Genomic DNA, 19354 nt, shown 5'->3' with positions numbered 1-19354 from the left:
TTGGAAGATCTGCAAAAAATATCATTTGCCTGTAAGCAAAAACTGGTGGGATCATAAAATAGAGAAAGTCATAGAAAATGATAAAATTAAACTGCTCTGGGACTTCAGAATTCAAACAGACAAGCACCTGCAACATAACACCCCAGACTTAACAATTGTCGATAAGAAAGACAAAAAAGTCTGGATAGTGGACGTGGCAGTGCCTGGAGATAGCAGAATAGAAGAGAAAGAACTGGAGAAGATAACAAAATACAAAGACCTACAAATAGAAATAGAAAGACTGTGGCAAAAGCAAGCAAGGGTAGTACCAATAGTCATAGGCTCCTTGGGTGCAATCCCAAAACAACTGGAGCACCACTTGAACACCATTGGCATTGACAAATTCGCTATTAGTCAATTGCAAAAGGCGGCCTTATTAGGAACTGCTTCCATCCTGCGACGATACCTGTAATACCATCAAACATCCACATCTGCCTATCCCAGGTCCTGGGTAAGGACTCGATAGGTAGACAAAATGCCAAATCCAGTCTGAACATCTGGCTGACTGTGCGATGATTGATAATAATAATAATAATAATAAGAATAAGAAGAAGAAGAAGAAGAAGAAGAAGAAGAAGAAGAAGAAGAAGAAGAAGAAGAAGAAGAAGAAGAAGAAGAAGAAGAAGAAGAAGAAGAAGAAGAAGTTGGAAGGGTCCTTGGAGGTCATCTAGTCCAACCCCATCCTCAGGCAGGAAACCCTATATCATTTCAGACAAATGGCTGTCCAGTCTCTTCTTTAAAACTTCCAGTGTTGGAGCATTCACAACTTCTGGAGGCAGGTTGTTCCACTGGTTAATTGTTCTAACTGTCAGGAAATTTCTCCTTAGTTCTAGGTTGCTTCTCTCTTTGGTTAGTTTCCATCCATTGCTTCGTGTACTGCCTTCAGGTGCTTTGGAGAATAGTTTGACTTCGTCTTCTTTGTGGCAGCCCCTGAGATATTGGAACACTGCTATCATGTCCCCCCTCATCCTTCTCTTCGTTAAACTAGACATACCCAATTCCAGCAGCCGTTCCTTATATGTTTTAGCCTCCAGTCCCCTAATCATCTTTGTTGCTCTTCTCTGTACTCTTTATACAGTCTCGACATCTTTTTTACACCGTGGTGACCAAAACTGGATGCAGTATTCCAAGTGTGGCCTTACGAAGGCATTGTAAAGTGGTATTAACATGTCATGTGATCTTGGTTCTATCCCTCTGTTAATGCAGCCTAGGATTGTGTTGGCTTTTTTGGCAGCTGCAGCACACTGCTGGCTCATATTTAAGTGATTGTCCATTAGGACTCTGAGATCCCTATCACATTTGCTACTATTGAGCAAGGTACCCCCTATACTATACCTGTGCATTTGGTTTTTCTTGCCTAAATGTACAACCTTACTTTTTTCACCATTGAATTTCATTTTGTTAGATAGTGCCCAATGTTCAAGTCTGTCAAGATCCTTCTGTATCTTAACCCTGTCTTCTGGACTGTTGGCTATTCCTGCCAGCTTGGTGTTAGTTATGATGGCCCTACCCTCCTCTGGTCACATGATCTCATTTTGGGTATTTGGCAACCAGCTCACTTATATGATTATTTGCAATGTCCCATGGTTACATTACCATGAACCATTTGGCCTGTTCCCGATGTTTACTTCCAGTTTCTTGCAAAAATAGCCCACTACATAAAATAGGTTTGTTTAACAATTGTGGTGTTTGCTTAACAACCAGTTCAAAAAGGGTCATAAAACCAAGCATAGTCATATGGTAACTGCTTAATGATCACAATTTACAACAATAATTCTGAGCTCAATTATAGTATAAATCAAAGACTATCTGTAGATGTTGATGATAAAGCCTTGAGTTCTGATTCTGAAAGACAATCCTGTTCTTGACAGGCATAGTTTCAAAGCTATAAGTGAATACCTATTTATTGAGGGGATAAAGGCATTATAGTACTAAGTTGTTTTTACATGTCTTCAAAGCTCAATTAAGAGAAATTAATACTGCCTATACGGCTGATTCTGCCGTGCAAACAACAGATACCATTCTTGAAATTAAACCTACCATCACATCTAGGAATGCTAAGAAGATGATCTCTCATCCAAGTAATTTTTCTTCACAAAAAAAAAAAAAAAACCCAAAGCAATCTGCTCCTAATAACTGATTTGAATTATCTGAATTTGGGAGTGTTATATATTTTACATTCTGTGAAACAGGTTGGTAAATTATGTAAAAACCAAAAGCACTGATTATTTTATCTTTCTCACTGGAAGGTGAAATTATTTTTATTTAGGTTGGTTTTGATGTATAAGCAAGCTTTAGCTGCTAAAGAAGATAGATTTGGGCACTTTCTCATCCATTGTACAAGATTTTCATTTGTGGGATTAATTACTTTACTAGTTTATATTAGTTATCTTGAATGCCATTTGTTTATTGGAAAAACAGAATGCAAAGCTAAACAAAAATGAATAGGGAAGATGTGAACAGGAAGCCAGAAACACTGCATTAACTATTAAGTTAATGTGCCTTTCAAGCAATAAAACATGACGAGGCAGAACCATGTGCTATCACAGAAGTGCACATTCTTCTGAACAATTTATTTTTTAAAAAAACAACATTATTTTGGCAGCCATGTTCAAAATGCTCCTCCTCAAGTTCCAGGGTTTTACTGACGTTTTACATATTCTATTCAAATTCCTAATCTAGTACATAGAGTCCAAGAAAATATCATATTAACACAGCAGAGCAGCCACCGAAACATTTTCTGTCTTTCCTTAAATTTTCCACTTTATTATGTAATTCATAACAACAGAACCTGGGATATTCCTGAACAATTTAAGATTTAGAGGATTGAAAAACAGGGAAAAACTTTCAAGGGGATCTTTGAAATTAAAAGGATAGTGTTGGTTTGACTATGTTCCAAAAAGTTTGTCGTGTATTTGTTGCAACTGTGGAACATATTCAGTCTATAAGCAATAAATATATGACATTTCTTCTTATTACTGTAGATTAATCTGGCAATAATACACTAATTAATACAAAAAAGTTCTATATACTACAAAAATCGTCATTATCAGGATTTTTAACTAGGTGAAATGCTGTATCACAGGACAACAATGTTTGTGCCTCAAATGGATAGCTTATAGAATGTGTCCAAAAACCAGGAACCGTAACTCCCAAAGGAATGAAATTTGAGAAAGTTATGGCTGCTTCAGTGCAATCACATGGTCTTCATTTTCACCATGACAAAATGTCTATGGAGATTCTCAATCATCCAGATCATGTTGATCCCAAAGGTGCTTTTTCTAAAAGACAACTGGATTTTGCTTTTTTTCTTCCCCTTTGAAAATGTTTCACTTCTCTTCTAAGAGAAGCTTCTTCAGCTCTCATGGGGTTTCAACATGACAGTTTCCCAGCCAATCTCACAATCCCTCACATCCTCGGCTACCAGTATCAGCCATTTACCTGCCTGCTGGGCTGGGCAGATTTCTGATGCTCCCTGCCAGCTTTCCTTACGGAAACTCAATGAGGAAGCTGGCAGGAAATAGGAAATTACTCCCACTCACACTGCTTTTTTGCCCACTCAGAAATCATGACCCAACAGGGTTATCTAATACAGAGTTCCCCAAAATTTTTAGCTTTCCGGACCGGGGGGGGGAGGGGATGGTTCTGCACAAGCAGCCGGCGTGTGCGCGCAGCTCCATTTGTATGAGCAGTGGGCATACCCGCCTGCCACTTGTGCAAATGGAGCATATGTGCACTCTTGCCCACTGCTCATGCAAATGGGGATGCACGCATGCCCACCTGCAACTTCTGCAGCCTGGTTTCAAACAGCCCAGCAGCCTGGGGACGACTGGTCTAATATATTCTAAAGTTGAAGCCACATTGTTACTGCAGCTGCAAAAAAGTCTGAGCATAGCACTGTAAATACTAAGAAAATTACACAGAGAAAGGGTCAGAAAATGACTCCTATTTATAAAATCAATTTCATTTAAAACTTATGGAATTTCACATTCATGCTAACCATGCTACTATATAGGTCAGGTTTTTTTTTTTAATGGAACAATCGTAACAACTTTAAAAGGCCTCAAAATTAAAATGTACATCTCATTTATAGAGTATGAATACTTAAGTAGGTTTATCCAGCTTCTTGGGGAAATTCAGATATTTACCAAAGGAGGGATTTTTATTTCATCTTTTAAATAATTTTTTGTTAATATAAAGTAAAAATACAGGGACATGTTACACAAAAGCATATATACGTAATACCCCAAACTGTTCAATGTTTCCCTCATATGAAGGGTAATCAAGGCTGGGTAACCTGATGCCTTCCATTTAGTTTGTGCACTAAATGAGAATAAGGGGGAAACTTGGGAAAAGAGTCCAAATCAATCTTCACATCTAAGGTGGTCATTCTGCATTACTGAAGGTTGCAGAGCATTACTGGGGGGAAAAGTTTAATGCAAATAAATCCTCCTTTACTAAATGCTAAAGTCAATTGGGGCTTACAACATACTTACCATACAAGTACAGTAAGATGCACTGTTTTGGGTGACCGTGAGTTTTGCCTACCCTGCCATCCCTTTAAAAATGAAACTATTACTTCTTTCCCAGTGACTTTGAATGTACAATATATTAGAGAATTCTCAGTGTTTTGGAAGACTACACAATTACCTTTCAGGAGCTGAGGATATTTAGTGTGAACCAAGCTGGTGAGGTCTCCACCATCATCAAGAATCATGTTCAGAGGTTGTCCATCCTTGAAGTAGAGGGTCTGTTCAATACACCATATATATTCTTCATCTGTTTCTCCTTTCCAGGCATACACTAGACCCAAATCAAACATAAATCATGGGGCTTATAATTTCTCCAGCAGCGCTATTATAACCAATTGCGTTAAGTTTCAGAGCTTAAGGACAGGAAATGCTATCCTAATATAAACATTTTCCTTGGGTCAATAAAACATATTCTGTGTAGAAAACTAATTATCCCCCTATAAAGATTGGGATCAGAGTTCATCTGTTTCTCATATAACCTAAGACACTGACCTATAAGCCTCTCAGTAGAGAAAGGCAAAACAAGATGCAGTGTAAATGTAAATATTACAAATGTATCTGTGAAAAGGCAAGAACATTTTTGTAGAGTAACTTAGCTTTATTGAGAGGGGGGGGGGAAGCAGATTACTCACATTTCCTTGCTCTCAAGCCAATATATACTTAATAGTTTTTTTTTAAAATAAAGAGCTATCAAAATCCCACAATTTTCAATTTCCTTCCTCCAATCAAATTGCTAATCAATGTATATGTCAGTGTATCCCCCAGAGGAATTAGCTACATAATAAGCATAGTTGCCTCCTAAGTGTTTTAAGGAAAAATGTGGCTCCATGGTTTTGTAAAAAAAAGATTTAAATATGTAAACATTTTGTAAATGAAATATGAAGAAAGTCCAAGATATTCTTAAATACTGTGAAATAACTTAAGATTTACTAGTCTATAACAAGCAAACCAACAATATAAGGTGAGCTGTAGGCGTTCTTCTGCATTGAGTTCACTTAGAAGTGAGAAGACTCATTATACTGGATCCAATATTTTGAAAAAGGAAATGTAACCTTTTTTCAAAATACTGAATCCAGTATGATACAAATAGTACAGAATCATCAAGATCACATATCTGCCTATTTCAAGATCAAAAGCTTTCCGATTAAAGTCTTCCACAGTACCAGATTTTTATTTTCATTTAGTTTTTTATTAATGATAAAGCAACATTCTAGTCTTTTATTCACTAGGAAAAAGGTTACCCTGATAGCACAGAATAACTTTCTTCCTAGGAATCCCCAATATTTTTGTCCTGTTCTCCCCTATTTTACTTTACACTCATAAGACTAAAAAGGTCAGAGCATAACTGTTAACAATGCAAAGCATTACCAGGAATTCCAGTTTTGGCAATAGCTGCAGCAGCATGATCTTGTGTGGAAAAAATATTGCAACTGGACCACTGGACCTGAAAAATAATTCAAAATGCCATCAGCATTATATTTAATAACTACGATATATAGAATAAGAAATCCCCAAAGCTTACTACTTTCACAGAATTTGATGGGACGAGGAATGCTTTAAAAGCAAATAGTTTGAAAAATTGGGAGATCAATTATTTCCCAGTGAAAGCTGAGTCAGAGTTCAAAACTTTGTACCAGATTAAACTAAAAGCTTTCCAAAACTCAGTAACTAAAAATCAGAATGCTAATGGATCTTGAAGTGACTGCTTACTTAGGTTTCTTTTTCTAGCTTCAGTCAAAATTTGTGATAGCTCTTGTTTCGTAACAATTTAATCATTACATTGTAATGAAACGTAATAGATAGCTAGTTTGCAGCTAGTCAGATACTGTTTTAAAGAATGCCATTGTTTCTTTGGTTCTGCTGCAAACTCATTTCAGCTTTATAGTCTGGCACAAAAAAACAACCCATTGCACTTATTCAATAAACTACAGTTTTGCAAAACTTAGCAGTATCAATCCGGGATTAAGGAAATTGCTGTTCAAACTAATTTGCATGCAGAGGATCAGTATTCCAACCGTATTTTCAGATGAGCAAATAATAGTCTGGGTCCATGCACAATGTTAAGTATAACTGTTGGGTTTACAAATGCAAACAAATCACAGTATAGCATGTGGATATAAAAGGATATAATCCTTTTCATTAGTGCCAGAATACAAATAAGATGCAGAGTCATCTACAGCCATCAGTACATCATGCCTAACCAGCTATAATTACTATGAAGCACTAAGCCATAATTTTATCAACCATGTTTTATAGATTAAAACTTAATTGAGTTTGCACATGATATGCCAAATTATTTGCAAGCCACAATGAATAGGTTCATATAAACACACTGTAACTGTAGCATCTTTACAAGATTAGACTGGAAAGACTAGTATAAACTATAACTATCATGTAGTGAAATGTTCAGTATGGCCTGGAGAAATACTGTAGTCCCCATAGTTTTGAGATAAATATAAGTAAACAATTAAACCTTCCCAATACTGTGTTACTTTTAACTACTTCTATCAACTGACAGTGTTAAATAGCCATACATAGCCCATCTGGTGTCATCCTAATATATCACAACCATTCAGGTGAGTGCAGCTTAACCCAAATGCAGCTTTACCTCTGCCCCCAGAGCTATCAGAGTCTCAATAAGAACTGCAGTCTGCACAGTCATGTGTAAGCAACCAGCAATTCGAGCTCCTTTCAGTGGTTTTGTGGGACTGTACATCTCACGCATCTTCATCAACCCCGGCATCTCATTTTCAGCAATGTCCAGAGCCTTGCGTCCCCATTCAGCAAGGCTAATGTCAGCTGCCGGTTAAGGAAATAATAGAAATTTAAATACAGCATTCATAAAACTATAATCCAGTCTTTTCCAAACTTCCAGAATAAAATGTTAAGAAAGGAAACAGGAGTCTCATGTGCTAACGTAAAAGCATTTGCTAGTTTAACATTTAAACAAATACTATTGACAAGAGCACTAATTTGACGTAGTAGGCATCAAGTTAGAAATTAGGAGATTGTGAGCTGTAGTTTTGTGTTAGCTACAAAATAAGCTGAATGACCTAGGGCCAGTCAATCCCTCTCAGCCCTAGGAAGGAAGCAATGGCAAAACACTTCGGAAAAACCTTGCCAAGAAAACTGGAGAACATCTTGTCCAGGCAGTATCAGAAAATTGGACACAACTGAATGGAAAAAAAAATTGACAAGAAGGAATTATAATCTTCAAGAATTTAAAGTCTTTGAATTTAAGTGCTCTTAGAATAACTGTCAATATGCAAGTATTTTATGGAGTGGCTGAGTTAAAAAAAAAATACTAACTAAGGTCATTCATCAGCCTTTCAAGAACTAGAGGGGAATTCCCCACCACCATCATACAAACTCTATATAACTGTCATTTATCAAGCACTTGGGTCTATATTACATCAACCATTTTTTTAAAAAATATAGGAAACTTCTTTCTAGACCAATAACTCCATCTTCAAAAGATAAAACAGTGTTCAGAAAGCAGTTATTTGCTTACAAACATCTGCCTCTCTATTATAAAAAAAAACAATATTGGCCTTGATAAATCTTTGTCCAGACTCAGAAAAACAATTAGGATATGCTTCTCAATGTATTTTTTCCCTAAAGTACCACAGCTCAAATTGATTTCATCAATTCCTAAACTTCTAATATTGAAACAGACAAATTATAACAAAAGCAATGGAAATGTGCAAAGATTTCTTTTCTGCCATCTTGCTTCAGGATTTCTAGATTAGTTGGATTATGAAAGCAGCAAATCACTTTTATACCCTAATGAAAAGAACATTCATGAGGAGCCATCAGTTTACTTAGATTTAGCAAAAATACAATCATAAAGATGAATCTAAAAGTTTTCTATACTACATCAGTACTTAAGAAACTAGGAGACAATGAAATCTAATCACACCTTAGGCATGAAAAACTGACTGGTAACTTTGGGCCAGTCACTCTCAGCACAAATCATCACAACATTGGGAAAAATTGAAAGAATATTGATGTTTGCTGCCTTGAATTATCTGAAAATGGTGAATAAAAATCTAAACAAGAAGCAACAACAATAGTCAAATACCAAGAAAATACAGTGTTGGTTGGGGAATTCTGGTAGTTGAAGTCCATGTCTTAAAGTTGCATAGTTGAGAAACACTGTACAAGTCTTGGAAACAGGAAGAGCAAGAACAGCTGACATACATTTAATACCACTTGCAATTTTTATTTTTTTTAAAAAAAAAACACCTTATAACAGCAGTTGGTAATATTAAAATCTTTTGTGATCTTCTTGCAAACTTCACGAATATCCATTAATCTAAATAATGTTGGTATGTCTAATCTAGAGAAAAGGATTAGGGGGTGATATGATAATAGTGTTCCAATATTTGAGGGGCTGCCACAAAGGAGTCAACTTATTTTCCAAAACACCAGAATGGCAAGACAAGAAGCAATGGATGAAAACTGAATAAAGAGAAAAGCAACCTAGAACTAACAAAAAATTTGACAGTGAGAACCATAAACCAGTGGAATGGCTTGCCTTCAGATTTTGTGGGTATTCCATCACTGGAGACTTTTAAATGGTATAGGGTCTCCTGCTTGAGCAAAGACCTCCAAGGTCCCTTCCAACTCTGTTATTCTGTTTGTTATTCTGCATTTGCTGTACTTTACTGTTAGGGGACTTCTAATAGTGGTCATTTGGGGGATTCAAATACAAAAGAGAACACAAATATCCTAAGACTGGAGACCTATTCAGTTAAATAATAGATGTTTAACTGGAAATAAACACAAGAGAGGGAACAGATATTGCTCCAGGCAAAGCATATAAAAATGTTGAAATGATAGAGAAGCAAAAAAAAAAAAAAATGCTGATGCAAAGCATGTAATAAATAATTGACTTTAGTCAACTTTACCCTAGAACAAAACTTAGGTGATTGCGTGTACATACATGTCTGACTTCAGAGAAGTTATATATTGAAAGGACAGAGGGAGAGAAAGAAGAGTGTTATACAACGAACAGTCGAGTCTTTTGTTAAGATATCTAAATTGCCTTAGGAAATATCAGGATCTTCTGATACAAAATAACCTTTTGGAATTGACAACACTGATTTGTATACTCTCAGACACAGAAGTTCAGATTAGCTGTATCAAACCTGGCATTCTGTGGATGTTCACAGGTTGTAAATGACCAAAGGCTGAGACCTATGGAAGCTACAGCTCAATACACTGGTGGAGCTGGCCTAAAGATTTCCCCACATTGTCCAGTATATATACATAATTGCACTTTCTAATTCTGATCTCTTAAAAGGAATGGCAAATTTTCAATTACTTCATTAAGGTATTCTTACATTGTCTATGGAATGCTTAAGGACCTCAGAAGAGGGTCCAAATTCAGCAAAATAATATTGCAATAGTGAAAAAAGCTCGGATTCTAAACCTTAGGGACAACAGCCATGACTGAAAATCTCCATAGACACTCTATCTTATGCTTGCCCACAAATGCTTCCATTATAATCACAATTCTTTTAGAATATGAAAAGTTAATAAGTCTTGATTCTGTATAACATTTAATTTTATGCAGCTGGAGAAACAACGTGTCTTTTAAAAATATATTTCTTATTCCGGATTGAATTTCAAATAACAGCCTTTTCTTTTGTAGGAATAATTACTACACATCGTGAATGGATTTAGGAGTCAGAAGGCAGCGGTTCCTTGACAGCATGGTCACCAGAAGCATGACGGGAAATGTAGTAATTTCAATTAAAAGACTCTAATATCGTCCTGCTGGTGAGCAGTAAGAAGAACTATATTTCCCAAAGCCCCTTTTTTCCTCCGGAGCCACATGGCGTTTGCTCAGATATTGCATAGAAACGATCTAGCAGTCAATCTGAAATCCATTTTGACTGCAGAAAAAAAACCCATAAGCCTTCCAACATTATACAGGCAGCACTAGCGAGGCTCTCTCCTTTAATTTTCCGATCAATTTTCAGTTAAGGACAATCGGTTGCATTTAAATCCTCCTCCGGAAGAAAGAATGATGTATCATCCTTTCAAGATCCTTTTAAGGTGTATAAAATAGCTTCTCTTTCAGTTTCAAAAAGAGCTAAGGCACAGAAGAAAAAAAGGAGGCATCGCGTGTTCCTTTGCTAAATGTTTCCGAGAAAAATCCGAGTCCTTAGCCATTGCTTGTTCTTTTTTTTTTCTTTTTGCAATAAACCTCTATACTGTGTTCAGAAAGGAAACAGAACTGCCTCTATCAGGCATCGTCCGGGGGCCGCTTGTGGTACAAAAAAGAAAGAATAGGAGAATTAACTACTTACCAACTTTGTACGGCAGCTTGTCAGACATTTTGGTGCTTTTACAGTGCAAAAGAGAAGGGAGAAAAAGGCAGCCGTTTGGATGGGCAAAGAAAAGTAAGCGGCGCCCCAAACAGGCTTTAAATAGACTCGCCTAGTTTTGCAAATCCCCGAGACCCCGTCCACCAATCCCCGTCTGCGGCACGATGTGGGCGTGGTCATCGAATGCTTGTGCAGAGGAAGAAGGCACTGTTCAGGCAGGGCGAAGTGGAAGAGGGTTGAAGACCGCGGCGTGACTGGGGCTGGGAGGGGAGGAGAAAAACACCTTCTTTTGCTAACGTCACAGCGCAGTTACGTTGTTTACGTTTGCTTTTGTATTTGTACTACATCGAGGGCCGCTATAGTACAGCTATGGTAATCCGGACGACCGTTAGGTGGTAAAAAGATCGTTTTCCGTCTATTTGTTGCCAACTAATGATGGAGAGACCAGGACAATGACTGTGTGGTTGAAGACGCTGAACTTATCAGCCGCTGACGGCCCGGTTTCTAGATCCAAGAGACTCGCTTCCCCACCTCTGCTCCTGACCACCGAGTAGTTCAAAAAAATGCAAGTGTGAGTAGATAAACAGGTACCACCTCACACGATTGGACGGAAGGGGGAACTTCACCTTTAACTTAATGATTGTCCAAATCTTAGCTGACCAGATCTGCCAGCTCTAAATAATGACAGCCTTAACTGTTAAAATTGTTTAATTTTGTAATCCTATTTATCAGTAAAGCCATCCTGTTGGATCAAAGGTTTCCTGCTAAATATAACATTCTGATAACTTTTTTTTAACTTTAACAAAGCAAGCCTAATATTATACTTTGAATTACCAAAGTCCAGGTTTTTGCAATTTTGATAAGAACGTTTATGGCAATTTCAAGGATTTGCCTTTTCTTGTTCTTTTATTGCAGTATGTAGCAGAAATTGAGCTAGTTGGATTCTTTGTATGGACACATTCACCTGAAAGTAAATGGTTTAGGATGCAGCAGCTTTGAGTTCTCCAGACTGCAGGAAATTATCAGGGTGGTTAGCCATAAAATTATGCAGACTAGAAAAGGATGAACTCAAGAACGATAAGAAATTGGGTAGTACTGTAGTTTCCAGTCTTTGTGCCAAACTTCACAACCAAGATTAATAGTAAATTGCCTATGAAAACTCAGTTATGTGTACTGAACCAAACAAGGATTGCTTGATTGCGATTCAGGCGCCTTCTGTAAACTTAAGTCATTCTGGTCTTGCATATGTGTAGCTTATTTAATCAGCTTATTAAACAAGTCGTGGTATACAGTACCATATTCTGCCAACACAGTTTATGTATCCCAACCATAAACACAAAGCTTTCGCTATGTCCCTGCACAACAGTTACAGTGCCCTTGCTGACCTTAATAGGGACATTAAGGAGACAGGTAAAGGTATTTATGAAGATAACTCAAATAAGCAGGAGATTATGATCCGAGATGAAGAACTAAATTTCGACAGAGAGAAGTGTGAATCAGGTATTACACATCAGTCATGCAAGAACAGGAAGGCACCCAAAAAGAAGCTACCTTCTGGTAGGTGATTCAATTATAAGGGATGTAAATTTAGGAAAGGACACAGAGGCTTTGAAAGAGGTCAGGTGTCTTCCAGGTGCTAATGCCAATAGGGACAAGAAGCGTATTTCTAAAATAATCAAGAATGGCAGCAAGAACTGTGATGTGGAGGCTATTGTATATCTCGGCATTAACGATCTGTCCTAAAAAGATGTACTCTCTGTGCAGAACAATTTCCAGAGCTTGGGGAAGGAACTTAGAAGAATAGGCTGTAGGCTTACTTTCTCAGAGGTTTTACCAGTGTATAAGGAGCAAAATGGAAAAGGCCAGCGCATAGTACAATTCAATATGTGGCTAAAGGAGTCGTGTAAAGGGGAAGGCTTTGGATATATTAGTCACGATGTCTGTAGCTGGTCCAATGAAAAGATGTACAAAAGAGATGGTTTGCATCCATCAAAAAAGGGGACTGAGTTACTCGGCTATAAATTCACAGATTTTCTGGAGGAAAATTTAAACTAAACAGCGGGGACAGTGAGTTAATTGATACAGAACAACCCTGTCCCCGGCAATCTAAAAATTATAGGGCTATCAGTGCATGTAGCATAGATGTGTGTGTGGACAAGAATAACAACCTTGCTGTCAAGCAAAATGAAGCCTCTAATAGTGAGTGCCACACAAACTGCACTAACCAAATAGGTGGTAAGACAATAGGGGAACTCAGGCACCACACAGGTTATGTAGAAAGTAAACACAGGGCCAGTCACAAAGGACTCAAATGTCTATACACCAATGAACAGCAAACAGGGTGAACTAGAAATTCAGGTTAATGAGGGCAGATATGATATTGTTGCCATTACGGAAACATGGTGGGATGAAACCCACACATGGAACACACAGCTAGAGGGATTTAAATTTAAAAGAAACAGACCAAATAAAAGAGGAGATGGAGTTGCTCTCTATATAAGAAATAACTACATCTCTACAGAAATAGAGCACACCAATGATAAAAACTGTCTTGAATGCATTTGGGTCAATATAAAAGGGGGGGGGGGAAAATGACATTGCCATGGGTGTATACTACAGACCACCCAACCAAACAGAGGAAATAGATGAACTTTTTGGTAGTCAGCTAACTAAGGTATGTAGGAAGCACATTACAATAGTAATGGGGGACTTTAACTACCCTGACATCAACTGGGAGACAAACTCTGCACCAAGTGGAAGATCAAACAGGTTCCTGGCAAACCTAGCAGACAACTTTATCTCCCAAAAAGTAGAGAAGGGGACTAGGGGATTAGACATTTTGGATTTAATTCTCACTAACAGAGATGAAATGATAGAAGGTGTTGAAGCCATAGTAACCCTGGGAGGAAGCGATTATGCAATATTAGAATTCAACATTATGGAAGCACAAGCAATAGAACACAGTCATACCAGAATCTTGGACTTCAAGAAAGCTAATTTCAATAAACTTAGAGAGGGCTTGGGAAGGATTCCATGGATGAGAATCCTCAAGGGGAAAACAACTCAAGAAGCTTGGGAAATTTTGAAAAATGAGATACTAAAAGCCCAGTCTAGCACAATACTAACAAAGAGGAAAAATAACAGCTCTCAAAAGAAACCAGCGTGGCTGCATAAAGAACTCTCTGACAAATTGAAAGATAAAAAGGACAAGTATAGAAAGTGGAAAGAGGGGCACATAACTAAGTCAGAATATCAGCAAATAGCCCGAGCCTGCAAAGATGAAGTGAGGAAAGCCAAGGCTCAGAATGAACTAAGGCTTGTGACCAAAGTCAAAAATAACAAAAAAAAGCTTCTTTCAACATGTAAAAAACAAGAAAAAAAGTGAAGGAAATGATTGGTCCATTAGTGGGGAAAGTGGCAAGAAGGTGACAAGCAACAGGGAGAAAGCAGAACTATTTAACTCATTTTTTGCATCTGTTTTTACACAAAGCAGACCAACCTATCAAAAATAGTGCCATAAAAAACAGAATAGAAACACAAGTTAAGATAGGCAAGAAAATGGTAAGTGAGCACCTGTCCAGCTTAGATGAGTTCAAATCGCCAGGACCAGATGGATTACACCCCAAGGTTCTCAAGGAACTGGCAGATGTGATCTCGGAACCACTGAACTATATTTTTCAAAGATCCTGAAGCACAGGGGAACTACCAGAGGACTGGAAAAGAGCTGATGTAGTTCCCATCCTCAAAAAAGGAAAAAAAATGGACCCAGGAAATTACAGACCTATCAGCCTGACCTCAATACCTGGGAAGATCCTGGAAAAGATAATCAACGAATCAACAAACACCTAGAGGCAAACAAAGTCATTACTAAAAGCCAACATGGGTTTGTCAAAAATAGATCATGCCAGACAAATCTTATTGCATTCTTTGACCAAGTGACAAAATAAGTGGATCAGAGGAATGCTGTGGACATCATTTACTTGGACTTCAGTAAGGCATTTGATAAAGTAGATCACAACCTACTACTTGATAAGATAGAAAAATGTGGGCTAGACAGCATCATCACCAGATAGATCCGTAGTTGGCTGACCAGCTATCTCAGTAAGTGGTCCTCAATGGAACCGCATCTACATGGAGGGAAGTGTTAGTGGGGTGCACCAGGGCTCTGTTCTGGGCCCAGTGCTCTTCAACATCTTCATCAACGATTTGGACGAGGGGATAGATGGGGAACTCATCAGATTTGCAGACAACACCAAGCTGGCAGGAATAGCCAACACTCCAGAAGACAGGCTTAAGATACAGAAGGATCTGGACAGACTTGAACACTGGGCACTGTCTAACAAAATGAAATTCAATGATGAAAAAAGCAAGGTTCTACATTTAGGCAAGAAAAAACAAATGCACAAGTACAGCATAGGTGGCACCTTGCTCAATAGTAGTAACTGTGAGAGGGACCTCAGAGTCCTAGTGGACAATCACCTAAATATGAGCCAGCAGTGTGCTGCAGCTGCCAAAAAGGCCAACACAGTGCTAGGCTGCATTAACAGAGGAATAGAATCAAGATCACGTGAAGTGTTAATACCACTTTACAATGCCTTAGTAAGGCTACACTTGGAATACTGCATCCAGTTTTGGTCACCGCGATGTAAAAAAGATGTCGAGACTCTAGAAAGAGTACAGAGAAGAGCAACAAAGATGATTGGAGACTAAAGCATATAAGGAACGGCTGCTGGAATTGGGTATGTCTAGTTTAATGAAGAAAAGGACGAGGGGGGACATGATAGCAGTGTTCCAATATCTCAGGGGCTGCCACAAAGAAGAGGGAGTCAAGCTATTTTCCAAAGCGCCTGAAGGCAGGACAAGAAGCAATGGATGGAAACTAATCAAGGAGAGAAGCAACCTAGAACTAAGGAGAAACTTCCTGACAGTGAGAACAATTAACCAGTGGAACAACTGCCTCCAGAAGTGGTGAATGCTCCAACACTGGAAGTTTTTAAGAAGAGACTGGACAGCCATTTGTCCAAAATGGTATAGGTTTCCTGCCTGAGCAGGGGGTTGGACTAGATGACCTCCAAGTTCCCTAATAATATTATTATTAACTTAAGTAAAAGTTGTAATTTGTGCAAAACATTGCTATGAATAGAAGACTCTCCGATTCAAAATAATTATTACCTTCCATCAAAGTTATTACTTTTCTATACTAGGTATTAATATATGTTAACTAGAAAGCCAGTCTGGTATAGTGCCTAAAGTGCTGGATGAAAAACTAGAAGGCCGTGAGCATTAGTTCTCCTTCAGGTGCAGAACTTTCCTAGTGATTTTGAGCCAGTCATGCTCTGTCAGTCCAAATCATGTCACTGGGTGATGATTATTGTCATGAAAATGGAGCATTAAATAAGTGAAAGACCTTAAGTTAAACAAACAATGAAGGAGACTGCAGGTCAAAATGGCAGCAGTGTCTGTAATCAAAGTCATGCCTTTTTTAATGCGAGTTCCATATGTAAGGCTAGGGCACAGGTCGGCAACCTGTGGCTCCGGAGCCGCATGCGGCTCTTTGAGCCTTCCCCTGTGGCTCCCAGCCTCCTCTGCCTTTGCAGAGAGAGACAGAGACAGAGAGAGGCAATTGCACTTCCCTGCTTCTCTGTGTGTGTGTGTCTGTGTGTGTGTGTGTGTGTGTGTCTGTGTGTGTGTTTTGTGTGTGTGTGTAAAAGAGAGTGCACTCACAGTGTTCTCCGAGGAGCTGAAAAGCTTTCTGGGCAGAGCTCCTCCCTTTGCTGCGTCTCTGAAGGAAGCAGGAAGGGCAGGAGAGAGCTAGCTAGCCCAGCTAGGCTGACTCAGGAATTCTGGGAGTTGAAGTCCATGAGTCATAAAAGAGATGAGGTTGCCTACCCCGGAGGTTGTTGGACAACAGCTTGAAGCTTGCCAGGTGAGCAGCAGTTAGGAGGGGGGGGGAGAAAGAGAGAGAGAGGGAGAGAGAGAGAGTGGGGGAAGAGGAGTGGCAGACCAAGGGCAGATAGAGAGGGAGGGAGAGAGAGACCCTTTTGACATCTAAAATGAAGATAACACTGCATATATCCTTTTTTTACCTGTGTGTGTATGTAATTTTATTCTCTTAAAGCATTCTCTTGGTGATCATTGTTTTAATAGTATGGATATTCCCAAGAGTCATATTTTTACTTTTATTTTTAATGTGTATATGTGTGTGTGTGTGTGTGTGTGTGTGTGTGTATACACACACATATACACTACACACACACACACACACACACACACACACACACCTATAATAAAGGTAAAAAAGGATATATGCAATGTTATCTTCATTTTAGATATAAAAAGGGTTTTGCGGCTCCCAGTGTTTTGTTTTTGGTGGGAAATGGGTCCAAGTGGCTCTTTGAGTGTTTTGGGTTGCCTACCCCTGGGCTAGGGCTTTAACCACATAGTCATGGCCAACCTATTGACTGTTTTGACCCATGCAGACTTTCCTAAACTGTAAGGAATCTTGCAATAATGAAGTCCTCCTCTCGAGGAGATGAGATTCCAAATATTACTCTTTTAGGCCTTCTGAGCATCTTCCGAATCTACTTTCCAGTAAACCATTTTCTCAGGCCAACTTGACAGCTGTTCCCAGCAGGCAAGGTGGCTTTTGAAAGGTTTTCTCTAATGATGGTTCTATGGGTGTGCTACTGTCTTGGTTATTTTGTAGCAGCAGATATGTACAGATGTCATCTCAGACTACATCATTTCTTTGCACATGGCTTGACTTTATGTATCTAAATTGAAAATGGTATAAATTGGCATTAGCTAACTCAGTACCAAATAAGTAAATCAATGTAACTAAAGCATTTGCACTTTTACTTTTTTAAAAAAATATGTTTTATTATTTTTTTTAACATAATCACCTTAATATTTGGTAAACAGTGTGTTGTCTGGGTTTACCTTCAAAAAACATTCACTGTTGATTTCTATAATCCATAATCCACATAATAACTTTACTTGATTTCCTCTTTTTCCCATAATGTTCTCTTTTACCAACCTTAAGTTAATAAAATTCTTGTTGTTTTAATGAATAATGATTGAGTATAAAAGTTTTTTAATATTTCTACAGATAATAATCACATCAATATAATATTCTTTTTCTATCTAGTCATTCTGGTTGTCTCATCATAGATCCTGTTTACAGTTCTTGTTTTCATTTGTTTTTCCCACAATGTTCAAAACTTTCTTACTGGTTAAGATTTTCTCAAAATTAATTACATTTAAATATTTAAATCTATTTTTTCTCATGTAAGCCAACCCAATACTTTTACATTTCTTAAGGAATAAAGAAGACTAAAAAAATAAATAAGAATAAAATAAAAATATAGTATGCTACTTAAAACCCCTATTTCCTATAAGCTAATACATATTTATTTCCAAACTTTTTCATTTTTTACCATAATTAAAAATATGTTTAATCTTTAAATATTCTGTTTAATAAATCTAGTCCTCTAGTCTTTTAACTCTTATTCAAAACATTTTTTAATCCATTGTAATTTTCTTAAAGTGAATCACCTTTAAATATCTAAAACATTTCCTCTATATAAGCCATTCCAACTCTTTTATATTACTCATATCAAGAAATAAAATAAAAAAAGAAGAAAAATAAAGTGCTATGTTACTTGAGGGGCTCTTCCCTCTTAAAGTCAAATTCACATCCAAATTTTTTCTATTTCTTTAACCATATTTGAACAGGTGTTTCTTTTTAAATATTCTCTCTGATAGGCCCCATCATCTATTTTCTTAATTTTCACTTTAGCCTTTTTCTTTTGCCCAGTATCTTTCTTAATCAATATGTTCTGCTGAGTCAAAGAATCTTTCCATATTCTTGTAGGTGTTAACTGTAGATATAAAAGGTAAGTCAAGTATAATATCTTTGTGAGAGGCATTTGTCCATTCATTTTTTTAAAATCTTTTTCTTTCTTTTTCTCTCTGCTTCTCTTATCATTTTTTGTCTCTCCAGTTCTAGTGTTTTTCCTGGCATCTCTCTAGTCCATTTTGTCCAATCTTTTTTCTTATCCTCAAATTTGTTTTGTGATGTTAAAGTATAAGTTGTCTTTTCCAAATCCAGTATTTCTTGTAAAAAAATTTCCACTTGGGTTAAATCATACTTCTTTGTTTGTTAGGTTCCATCTTTAAGTCTCTATCCTCAAATTTGTATTTAGTTGTCTGTTTTATCTATTCCTTCTATGTTGTTGTTTCCTGGGATTTTTTTTATTGTAAAGTTAAATTGGAGATGAATTGGTTTATATTTTCAAAGTTATTTTGGATTTCTTTGTGGTTTGAAATCATTGTTATTCGAATTAGTTGCAACGTATCGTATGTCTCCTTTTGAAAAGTATTTATTTTTTTCTTGATAGGTTCTATAAATCTCTGATTTTTCATGATGACCAAGAATCCAAATTTTCT

At 37.5% G+C, this 19354-nt stretch overlaps 2 protein-coding genes across 4 annotated transcripts in view; one reads left to right on the top strand and one right to left on the bottom strand.

Annotated features, from left to right (window-relative positions):
* Positions 1-19354, bottom strand: part of AHCY (adenosylhomocysteinase) — a 50106-nt gene that overhangs the window by 27188 nt on the left and 3564 nt on the right. The window contains exons 1-4 of one of the 2 annotated variants that reach the window (XM_039323733.1): positions 10889-11072; positions 7180-7370; positions 5940-6015; positions 4690-4842 (exon numbers count right to left, since the gene is read on the bottom strand). In XM_039323733.1, the coding sequence (XP_039179667.1) occupies positions 4690-4842; positions 5940-6015; positions 7180-7370; positions 10889-10916 (448 nt within the window). In that variant the 5' untranslated portion in view covers positions 10917-11072. Of the gene's footprint in view, positions 1-4689; positions 4843-5939; positions 6016-7179; positions 7371-10888; positions 11073-19354 lie in introns of those variants that run through there. The other variant, XM_039323735.1, reaches the window with a different exon arrangement.
* ITCH (itchy E3 ubiquitin protein ligase) overlaps positions 11203-19354 on the top strand; it is a 73820-nt gene continuing 65668 nt past the window's right edge. For both annotated transcript variants that reach the window (XM_039323731.1, XM_039323732.1), the window contains exon 1: positions 11203-11477. The gene's annotated coding sequence lies outside the window, so the exon portion shown is untranslated. The remainder of the gene's footprint in view (positions 11478-19354) is intronic.

The sequence above is a fragment of the Crotalus tigris genome, unplaced genomic scaffold, assembly GCF_016545835.1.
Source record: "Crotalus tigris isolate CLP2741 ecotype Arizona unplaced genomic scaffold, ASM1654583v1 scf7180000024281.4978605, whole genome shotgun sequence".
Taxonomy (NCBI): domain Eukaryota; kingdom Metazoa; phylum Chordata; class Lepidosauria; order Squamata; family Viperidae; genus Crotalus; species Crotalus tigris.
Note: the sequence above shows the minus strand (reverse complement) of the source record. Positions and strands in the feature narration are given on the sequence as shown.